At 34.2% G+C, this 11,698-nt stretch overlaps 1 protein-coding gene across 2 annotated transcripts; it reads right to left on the reverse strand.

Annotated features, from left to right (window-relative positions):
- Positions 1–7,345: 7,345 nt before the first annotated feature.
- On the reverse strand, positions 7,346–9,459 carry LOC124842915 (acyl-CoA-binding domain protein). 2 transcript variants are annotated; one of them, XM_088099100.1, is made up of 4 exons: positions 9,162–9,459; positions 8,696–8,807; positions 8,099–8,167; positions 7,346–7,712 (listed from the first exon to the last, which is right to left on the reverse strand). In XM_088099100.1, the coding sequence occupies exons 1-4, from the start codon at positions 9,287–9,289 to the stop codon at positions 7,686–7,688; spliced, it is 336 nt and encodes a 111-aa protein (XP_087955226.1). In that variant the 5' UTR covers positions 9,290–9,459; the 3' UTR covers positions 7,346–7,685. The 2 variants fall into 2 exon arrangements, with proteins under 2 accessions (XP_087955226.1, XP_047175476.1); XM_047319520.2 differs by having other exon boundaries at positions 7,346–7,722; positions 9,162–9,454.
- Between the last annotated feature and the right edge of the window lie 2,239 nt (positions 9,460–11,698).

An 11,698-nucleotide genomic window follows, 5' to 3' on the forward strand; every position in this document is an offset into this window, starting at 1 on the left:
ACCTATGTTACTACACTTGAAATGAATAATAAAAATGAATTTAACTAAAAGATGGAAATACACCTATAGAAGATTTGTTTTGTGATAAACTTCATGGTAGGAGTGTTATAAATGTGAAAAGTATATATATAAATATTATATATTAGAAAAAGGAGTATTCAAAAGGGGAGTAAAGGAGGAATGATTAGTGTGACACATTATTTTCATATTTGTGGATCTCTAAAGTAAAAGGTTCGTACCATACATCATATACGTTATGGTGCTTTATACATAACTACTACCACATGAAGAATATCTCAAAACTACATCAATATTCCGAGTGAAAAAATATACATAATTAATTTAGAATTTTAATAATTATTTTTAAGAGAAAAAAAATTTAACAAAATTAATTTTCTAATAACTTAATTAGTTTCTATTCATCATTTTATGAAAATTTAAGAAATAGACATAGAATATTTTAATTTATTATATATATATATTTAATATATTTATCTATTTTTAAGTAGTTATGAAAATATTATTTAAATATAACATCAATATATCTTTTATTTGGTTTATTTTAGAAAAAAGTACTATTTATAATTTATTTTGTTGAAATTTTAAAAATTAGTGATTAAAAATTTAATAATTAATAAAATATGATTTATGTGACACCCCAAGATATAACAACCACATCATATAATTTAGGAGTCAACATCCCCAATAAAGAGAACAGTTAGAATATGACTTGCAATTTGAACACGAAATTACAGTCATCTAAAACATAATACATATTTAAACTTAAACAATTTAGAGTATTTAATATCCAAAGGTCTAAATGTCTAAATCCTAAGTAGACTGTGCAGCAGCATCATTCTCCTCTAGCTCTTGCTCCAAAGGTATCTCCTCAACAACATCTGCTCCCATCCAAGAGGATGATCATCGCAAAGAAAACATACACAAGCAACACACAACACAGAAGCAAGGGTGAGCTAGATAAACAAGCAATAATCATACTATTCAATCACTTAGTAATCATCATGCTTAGTACATATAAAACAGTTAATACATAACACTTTAAACCATGACTCCAACACTCACACGACTCAATCCGGATTAGTATAACTGTCGAACTATTGGTCGTCTTTGCACTTGCGTAGTTCAGTTGGCACTCCCCAACACTATGCAAGGTAAATCCCCCAATCTGTCTATGTCTAAACTCTAAGACTATAGACGAGGACTTCCCTCTACTCTCACCACTTACACTGCTCTCCTCTATCTGAGTATGAACAATGCTTTGAGTATAGGGATAGACATACCAGTTCAAAGCTCCATACAGTTATACAAAACATCAACAACACCCCACATATCACTTTCATCCATCTCTCCCCGAGATGTCCAACTCATACTCAAATTATACATTTGCATTCACAAGCATATTATCACAATAATTTAAACATCTCTCATGCATTCACATACTGTCACATAAATCAAATTACAGTATACATTCCAAACATGTTACACATTTAACTCAACCCAAGAGCAAGGAACCTGGAACCGAACACTACTTGCACGAACTCTATGAGATTTACCATGCTAGAACGAACGCTCAAACCGAACACCATTAAATTGAACACAATTGGCCGGACGCTAAAGCCGAACGCCAGATTAAACTGAACAAAATTGGCCGAACGCTAAAACCGAACATCATTAGGGATCGCGTACTCCTTGGACGAACGCTCAAATATCAAGCCCAATCGTGACCGAACGCTAACTATGAAGAGTACCTGAGGACGAACGTCATCGTTACTAACCCATGCTCACGGACGAACACTAATTGACCACTGACATCTGCTCAAGGGCGAACGCTAAATTATCGCTAACGCATGCCAAGGACGAACGCTAACTGATCACTAACACAGGCTCAAGGACGAACGCTAACTGATCACTAACACAGGCTCAAGGACGAACGCGCGTTCTGCAGAATTCTGTAGAATTCTGTAGAATTATGCAGAATCGCATCAGACTTCCAGAAAACCCAGAAAACCCATTTTTTTTCATCCCCTTCTTCTTAAGACTTCATTCTCCTTTTCTTCTACTGTAACACAGTGACCCGATTTTTCTTCCTCTGGTTCAACTTCACTCTACAATTGTACCACCCAATCTTCTCACCTAAATTTACGTAACCTCTACTTAGGAGAAAGGAACCCATTTTTCTTCCTATTTTCTCTAACCCGAGACCCTTTCCACTCTCTCTTTCTTAATCCATTTTTACAGAGCTCCTTACTCTCTACTGCACCTCCTTATCCACATAAACCAGTAACCACTTCTATCAAAATGCGTTTTCTCCCCTTTTCTTTTCCTTCAGGTTAATACTTCCACTAAACACAACACAAGTATATATATTTCCTCACTAAAATTTGGTCTAACAGCCTCCACACGTGTAACTACTTCAAAGAGTGAATTATTGCAGTCAATCAATATACCCAACAGAACATACAACACATCACATTATAGTTCATCCAACTCAGTATCCAACCACATTCAATTTAATTTATAGGAATCCAACTCAAGCATACTGACATACTTACTTCAAAAATTCATTCATCATACACATCATACAAATAATATATAAAAACATAGTTAGCTCCCCTTACCTTGAAGATGAGCAGTATATCCTATTGGAGTTCCCTAACAGTACCCTCCACACAGAGCGGAACTTGACAGAACCTACAAATCACCATATTGGTGATAAAACATAGCTCTTAGAGCTCAAATAGACAGAGAATGGAAGGAAAACGTACAAGGTACGTGAACCTAGCAAATTCGCATGCCCTAGGTTCTAGAACAGTGAAAGAGAAGGGGAAAAGGAAACTTACCGGTCGGAACAAGAAATTGTTCTCTGGAAACGAAACCCCCCTACTCCACAGACACTTAGGCAACACCAGAATCAACTTTCTATGGTTCAAAGTTCTGGGTATCTAGAGAGAAGGTAGAGAAAACTTTTAGGGCAAGAGTTTCTCTTTAGAGTGAGAAAGGAAAATAGAAAGAAGAATCTGACTTTTGGGGAAAGACCCTTGCTAAGGTCATGTTCCCTTAGTTTGGGCCTGACTGCCTCCAACTGGCCCCAATGACCTTATAATTTTCTAGGCCCTTACAATTTAGGACCGGGAACATTTAAATTAATTAATTAAAAACAAAATCTTATTTTGTTATATACCAAAAATCATAAATTCACTCTATATCATTATAGTTCCTTTAGCACTGAAAAAAAAAATGACAATTGATGTGATTCCATTGTTCGTTAATATTAAAAGAAATATGTGATAGGGTATATCACATTACCTTTGCTGTTTCTTGATTGGATGAAGACATAAATATGTATGGCTTGATTTAAAAAGAGTCTTTTTTTTGTATGAATTTTGAGCTTTGGTAACTGATTTATAGATAATTTTATTTATGAGAAGATAAGGTTGAAGTAGATGACAAAAACATCTTTTTGTTGTTGTAGTTTATGTTTTCCAAGCATTTAATATATTTAATGTCACGCCTCATTTATTACGGTACTGAGTCACCTCCTTGCTTCCATTAATACACCCACGCCCCACGTGCGGTGCCATTAAAACACACTCACATTCTCTGACTCCCCTCTGACATGTGTCAATTCGGAAGGTTCTGAATGCAGTAGTGGAAGCCAGGTGTCAGCGCAAGAGAGAACGTCCGTTTGACTTGGGAAGAGAATTGATTTTTTTGAAACACTCTTTCCCTTCTCTGCGTGCACCTTCATCTTCCTCAGAAATTCAAAACCTCCATTTTCTCCTCCTTCTCTCTAGAACCCTCTTCTTCTCTCTACTGTAATTCACCACTCTTTTCTCCGTTCACGTTTCAGCACCGTAGGAACGTCCCCTGCACTGTGAGCTTCACTTTAAACCGGACAGCTTCCGACTAATTTGTACGTAGTACATTTTAGTACTCGTATTTTTATCTACATTCAGTAGAAGGGAATCTAAAATCGTGTCAAGTGAATTATTCTAAGTATAAGTCGAATTGTTCTAGAATCAGTTCATTTAACTGATTCAAAATGGTAATAATGTTGTCATGAAAGAGGAGTCAGCTTTATCCCTTTGGAAAAGAAGTTCCTTCAGTCTTGCTCTTGACGTTCGTTCTCGCTATGAAGAGGACTGAACGCTCGTCTTTTTATGAGAGTGGAACCAAGAATGAAAATGTATCTAAGAGGAAGTATTATGATTTGTGAACCCTATAAGAACTGATTTTATGATTTTGGATTTTTAGCGAGCGTTCCAGGGAGGAACGACTCTTGAATGGAAATTGAGATTTGTAAAGTATGAACGTGGTAAGCTTAGATGGTGGTTCATCCTGATATTCCGTGAGTGCTCGTTCTCAAGTAGAGAGGAGTATGTCATGTGTGGGAATGACAGGAGGTCTTAGTCCATAACTGTAACTTGGACAGAACGGACTAACCTCAGGTGGAGACTGATGAGCATTCCAGTTATCCCACCTGTGTGCACGGACGCCTTAGCTACACAGGATTCATACAGTCCGGACAGTCAGTCTAGTACAGGAATTTGATTGAGTTAATGGATGAATTGAGTGTATGTGTTATGAAACTACTTGATGTAATTGATAGGTATGAAATGTATGTTTTACTTGAATTAAATTCAATAAGCTTACCCTTGCATTTTTCCTTTGTGTTGTCTGTATCTGTACGTCCGTCTTGTCCTTGCAATGATCATCCGTGTGGATGTGAGCAGAGGGAGAAGCATCTCTGGAAGAAACGTTTGAAGAAGGAATTCTGGCAGAAGAGAATTTAGTGGAGATTGAAGTGAAGGCCGAACCATAGAACGTTCGGTTATATGTTAGTTTATTTATGTTAGTGGGCTGTTTTAGAGCGAACACCCTTTTGTTCATGATAAATTTTGGAACGTTCGGTATTTCCTTCAATTTTGTAAACCGTTCGTTCTTATTGCTTAGTGAACTCTCAAAAAATTTTATGTAACTAGGTAAGGCCGTTCGGTCAAGAGCGTACGTTATTTCCTTACTGTAAGACTGATTTGATATATTAATATATGTGAATATTCTATTATATAGTTGCTGACTGTATAATTTTGGGATGTTACATTTAAGATACTTAATGCTCTGTTAATTTTATTTCCATTATTTATATTATAATATTTGCATATTTTAAAATTAGTTTTCTTGATAAAATACTTATCCATATAACTTATAGTTTCTTTTCTTTCAATAAACAATTATTTTCAGCAATAATAAATTACTAAACACATAAAACTAGTCAAATTTTAAACTTTGTGATTTAGAAGGTAAATAATTCTAAATGTTACTCCACTTGAGATTATGTTAAATAAAGTGTAATTCAGTCCTAATAATTTATAAGCTATAATTTTTAAAAGTTTATGGTGACTATGGTCTATATATTTGTTTTCTTAAAACATCACATTTTTTCCCAATTTGATTTTTATTTTAAAATGTTATTCATTGTAATTTTTTTTTCCACCGTGTGATACTTGTGCTTTGTTTGTTTATTCAATAAATGTCCCATTATGTTATTTAGACTTTTAGAGTGATTTGATCAAGAAGTGTTATATTTAGCACGAGTGGAATGTAAAAGAGAAATATGTTTTCCTTTCAAATTTACTTTTATTTAAGATTTTCTTTCACAGATTAAATAATTGAATCAGTAGAACTTTTATTTATTGTTTTTATGCTGTATTTTTAAAATATATTAATATATATTTTGAAGACAATAAGAATCTTAAAAAATCTACAAGAAACTCATTTTCAAGACTAATAAGAGTACTAAAAAAATCAATAAAGAACTTGAACTCGTTCTCATTAGCAATCTCGTTCAAACTAATATTGATTTGTTTGTTTATACAAACTAATATTGATTTGTTTGTTTATACAAATTATTAGGCTAAAGGACAAAATAGGCCGTGGATTTGTACACCGACCGTATGGCATATGAGAGTTACTATTTGAGTGTATATGATGCTATTCCCATGAGATTAAAGAAGGTGGTCGATCACAAAGATAACCGACGTATGGCATATGAGAGTTACTATTTGAGTGTATAAGATGCTATTCCCATGAGATTAAAGGTGGTCGGTCACAAAGATAACCGTTGTCCTATGAGACAAATTGTAATAAAAAAAATACACAAGTTCCAACTTCCAATTACCCTTCGACCAATTCACTCATTCTCTTTCTTTATTGTGGTATGAATATTATCATAGCATGTCAATTTTGCTCTTACCCAATTTTTCATATTACAATTTCTTTGCATACTACAATCTCCTATAATCTAGAACAACATGGCCCACCAGGAGCACCCAGGAATAATATCTGATGAAGTTAGAGATGAAATAAGATTATATGCATGTGCAAGGAAGTATGAAACCATAGTCAAACAGGTATGTCATCTTAAAGTTTTATGCACAATTCATCATAGGAATGTGCATTTCTTGTACTGTTATGGATCTTATCTTACAGACAAAACATAATTGATTTCAGTTTGATGAACTGATGGAAGTAATGAACAATGACACTACTGTTTCGAAGACAAAGTGGGGCAAGGTATCATCTCTAATATTTTCTTATTTTATTCAAGTTTAGTGCATGTTTCTATAAAGCAAAAAAATTTCATCTTGTTAATTAATGGTTACAACTTCATATTTCACACTAACTTGAATGTTGTTTGGTAGTAAGGAAGTGTAAAGAGGTGCTTTCAGTTTGCGTTTTTATTGATTAAACTATGCTTCTATAGAGTCGAAGAGGTGGCGCTTCTGATGGAAGAGCTTCCTCAAACCAGTCAAATAGAAATGAAGCAATAGTGCAGACAGTGACAAGATTTTTGCATGAACTGAGAACTAAGTCTACAGATTCTGACTACTCAGCAAGAGCATGATATTTAGCAGCATCAACAAAAAATCATTATAGCCACCAAATATAAGATATCATGTATTTCTCATTATAGTGAATAGTCATGTAAATGAATAATACACTCTCTTCTATTTGGCTGAGATAACAATATTGTTTTCCCTTTATTTCTTACATTTTTTATAAAGCGCATAGCAACACTATATACACAACTGCAATTTAATTTCATTTTAAGTTCTAACTTTTGGAAGAATGCGATACTTTTTTCCTTTCTCTCTTTCACACTCTTCGATAAACATACAAGTTATTTGCTTCAATAGACTATATAAAAAATGAGAATGCTTCAAGTTTTTTATCATATTATATGGCCTCATAGCAATGAATCAAGAGTGAATGAATTCGCAAAGACAGACTGGATTAATTAGATGGTGACCCACAACACATAATCTAAGCATACACAGAACATTTGTTCTTTAAAGAAATTAAAATATGAAATTATCAGGTACATATGGAGGTTAAAAAAATATACATTTGTCCATAATAAGGTACACAGGATAATGTGACCCCCTTAAAAGAAATAAAGAAGGAATGATTAGTGTGACTCACGTATTTCCATATTCCGTGAATGATCCGTGTGTGTAAGGTGGAGATCATAAATCATATTGTCAAGATTCTTCCATGGTTGAACACCAAGGACAAAAAGACAAAATATACTCCTAGTCAACACTTTCATGATTATTTCATGGATCGTGTACTGCACTTCAACCTTTCCTCTTCAAGCTCTCTTTTCAATGCTTCCAACCTTTCAAGTAAGACTGCATTCTCCTGGTAGGTTAGAAGGTCATCTCAACACTTGACTTAAATAATGCCATAAAAATCGCACAAATTACTCATAACCAATGAGAACCCAAAATAATTGCCCCAACATTATATGAACAAGGGTAGGAAATCGTCCTTGTTGATAGATTAAATTATAGCATTTGATATAAATAAATCAGCACCATTGGCAATAAAGTTTGGATTTTGAAACTTGAAGTGATTAGTGGATATAAGTTGGCACCACATTGCATATCTGGCATAATTAGAAGTTCAGTTATCCTTCAAAGATTTTAGTTTTAGTTCCTTAGGATGGATGACCAAATAGAATGATTATCAAGAGGACGTAGATCTAAGATTGATTGATATTTTTATGAAGACAAACCTTTTGCAGTACTGCCAATTTATGGTTAATATGAGAAGCATTCTGCCCCTTCTGAGAGGACTCCTGAAACTGTCACAAACATGATTACATGGTCATTACAGGAAAGCCAAAGAGAATGCTTGATATTTCATTGGTTGGGAAAATAAGTATTGATTTCTACAATCTTGCTTGATTGAGTGCCAATTCTATTATCCTGGTGCAGTTATATCACAAGGCTATCTACTGAAATTCAGAAGGCTAAGATGTGAAACAATACCAACCAAAGAATAAGATAGAACTTGGAACTAAAGAAAGACATGTTTGATTTTCTTCTCACTTTTTGGTTTAGAAAACTGTTTTTTAAAAACAATTCCATGCTACTCAACAATCTCTCACCCAAAACGTATTCGGGTTTTGAAAATTATCTTCAAAACATGCTTTAAAAATGAACAACAGAAACAGGTGATAGATGGTTTCTGATCTTTTTTTGTTTGCTTCATTTGCTTTTCCTTGAATAACTAAAACCAGTTTATGAAAATCGAAATCAAAAACACCCTAAATCTTTTCTAATTCAGTTTGCAAGGCAGAAAGTGAAAATCCAAATTAAAAAAAAAATACCACTTGAAGCTCCTGCAAGCACTTCTTCGTCCTATCCACCTCCTCATCGTACCTCAGCCTCCACTCAGCAGATTCATCCATTGCCTCCCTGTTAGCAATATCAAACTGTTGCCTGCAAACACACGAATAAACCAAACATCATTATAACAGAAACAATAATCTTATAATCTTACCATAACAGTGATTAAATGTCACAGAACAAGTCAATTCAAGCCAGGACCATTACAAAATATTTCCTCTGAATCACAGCCCTCAATTGGTTAAATCATAATTCAGAGAAACATTGGAACAGATTAATATTTCCATGGGCCACTTATAAAGAACAATTTGTGCTTCACATGATTGGTATAATAACATAACAACCCTTAGAAGTTCAAAATTGGAACATAACAAGGGTATATTTCATTTTCAAAGGAAAATTGCAGAAAAAAAAAATGGAATGAAAAAAATTTGAAGAAATGGTAACCTTATGATTTGAGTGTCATCAGCAGAAAGGTTGTAGTGAATGGCCCAGAGTCTAAAATAGACTGCAACGCCCATTAACATTAGAAAAGCGAGTGTGGCTAAGATCGAACTCCTCTTCGCTTCAATCATTCTTCTGTGCTGTGTTCTGTTCTGATCTTCTTCACTCACTCATTCCATTCGATTCTTCTACTAACAAAGTTGTTGAGGTTTTCAAACAACCAAAGTTGCCGGTGACTATCACCTACATTGGACCTTGCTTGGCCTTGAAATCCATCTACCCTCTTTTACTCTTTTTCGAATTTTGGAATTTAGTTGACTATTTTTTTTATTTGGGCTTGGGCTAATAATTTGTTCCTATGAGTGTCCCACTGGGCTTCTGAGTACTAAATACGTGACTGCTTCTTCCTCCATAGGCAGGATGAAATGACATTTTCAACCCTCTATTTTCTTCCTCTCTTCTTCCACTGGCCGTTGTCACCATGGGCAAAAGGTCTTGTTTCCACTGTACTTATATACACACACAACTTTTGAAAAAAACATTCAAATCTTTCAATGTCATTCATTGCCCATTAGTATGTTGAAAATATCACCATTGAGAATCTATACAGACTTCATGGGTAGGGAGGTTGGATTGCCCAATACTCTAGTTTTCCGAAGCAATAGGGAGCAAACCCAATTGATGGAAGAAAACTCATTTGTTCTCTCCCTCAATTGTTAACCATACTGTTTTTGTCTGACCACCCCTCAACCATCTAAACAGAAGTGTTGTGTAGATTCAAATCCAAATATAATAGGTTATATTAGTAAATTTCGATTAAGTTAAGGATCAAATCGAAATCAATGGGTTATTAGACTACGTTGTCCAAGTGTATTTAGTATATAAAAAATACGTTGTTGTTCAAGTGTATTTAGTATATAAAAAATACGTTGTCCTAAATAAATTATTTATATTTATTAATTATTGTATTTATTATTGCCTAACATATTTGACTTATTTGAATGTTTGGATGTCTTGCGTAGACATAAACTTGTTTGGTTTGAAGAAGTACCTCGATATTCTAACTTAAGAGTGTAGAGTTAAAGATATAAATGCTTAAAGTGGAAGTCTTTATGGAATATAATATATTCACCTATGTAAGAACAAAGAACATTAGGAGAAACAATTTCCTTACTTCATTCAGTTTTCCAATACAACTTCAATCCCAAATGTAAATTTACATTAAGATTGCTCAGTTTGAAATGTAAATTTATATCACATATTATATAATTTAAAATATAATATTTTTTCTAAATTGTCTTTTAAATTCGTATTATGAATTGTACTGTCCAAAAGGTAAATTTATATTCAAAAATGTAAATTTGCGTTATGGATTATATTATCGAAAATGTAACTTGCATTTTGCATTGTCTTCCAAATTTACATTATAAATTGTATTATTGTAACATCCCAAAATACAGTGATAAAACCATATAATAGAATTGATTACAGTTAATAATAAATTAGTTCAGTTTTAACATTTAAAGGAACGTACAGTTACGGCCGAACGACCTTATATAAGTTACAACCTAATCTGCACCATATAACCGAACGGTTTACAAAAATCAAATACCGAACGGTCACATAGAAACAAAAGAAAGGAGGTGACCGAAAGATCACCTCACAACTAAACTACTATACACTAGCCGAACGCTCCTATGGCTCGGCCTTCACTTCCACTTCTATCAAATTCTCTTCTTCCAGCGCATCCTCCAACAACGCGTCCCCATCTGCTCACATCCACACTGATGATCATTGCAATGACAAGACGGACGTACAATGAGGAGACAACACAATAAAACACAGGGTAAGCTTATGTAATTTAATTCAAGTATACACATACATTTCACATATTCAAACACATCAAATACATTTCAACATACGCTTCAAGCAAGGCCTATCACTAGATTGACAGTTCGGACTGTATGAATTCTGTGTAGCTACGACGTTCGTGCACTCGGGTGATGTAGTAACTGGAATACTCTCATCAGCTGCCACCCGAGGTTAGTCCGTTCCGTCCAAAGTACCCCTAAGGACTAGGACCTCCTGCCGTTCCCACACATGAACTACCGTCCTCTACGTGAGGACGAGTACTCACGAAACATCAGGATGAACAGCATGCTAAGCATTTCCACATTCATACTTTACAATTCCAATATTCATCCAAGAGTCGTTCCTCCCTGGAACGCTCGTCCAAAATCCACAATCTTTAATTTCTCTCAAATACTCTTCATCATTTATAATTTTTCCCTTTTGTGTTATTTTCATCATCAGTTCTAAGAACATAAAATACCGAACGTTCAGCCCTCTTCAGAACGAGGACGAACGATAGGAACGAGACTGATGACAAATTTATGAACACCGAAAAACGGCGCCACAAACTTGTTTAACAATCGGCAAGTGTGACCGAATCGTATCAAGTAATAAAACAAGGTAAGTGATAACAGTTAAAAAACTGTTATTTTCATGCTTAAAATTGATATTAAAAGCAACCTTTATAC

Source organism: Vigna umbellata, chromosome 9, assembly GCF_029865625.1.
Source record: "Vigna umbellata cultivar VRB3 chromosome 9, Vumbellata_1.0, whole genome shotgun sequence".
In the NCBI taxonomy this organism is placed as follows: domain Eukaryota; kingdom Viridiplantae; phylum Streptophyta; class Magnoliopsida; order Fabales; family Fabaceae; genus Vigna; species Vigna umbellata.

Excerpts from the sequence above, each read along its gene's own strand:
- LOC124842915 (XM_047319520.2), bottom strand. The coding sequence starts at position 9,289 with ATGATTGAAGCGAAGAGGAGTTCGATCTTAGCCACACTCGCTTTTCTA. Across the intron at positions 8,808-9,161 it reads GATGACACTCAAATCATAAG|GCAACAGTTTGATATTGCTA; the intron begins GTTACCATTTCT and ends GTGTGTTTGCAG. Across the intron at positions 8,168-8,695 it reads GCTTGCAGGAGCTTCAAGTG|TTTCAGGAGTCCTCTCAGAA; the intron begins GTATTTTTTTTT and ends TGTTTGTGACAG.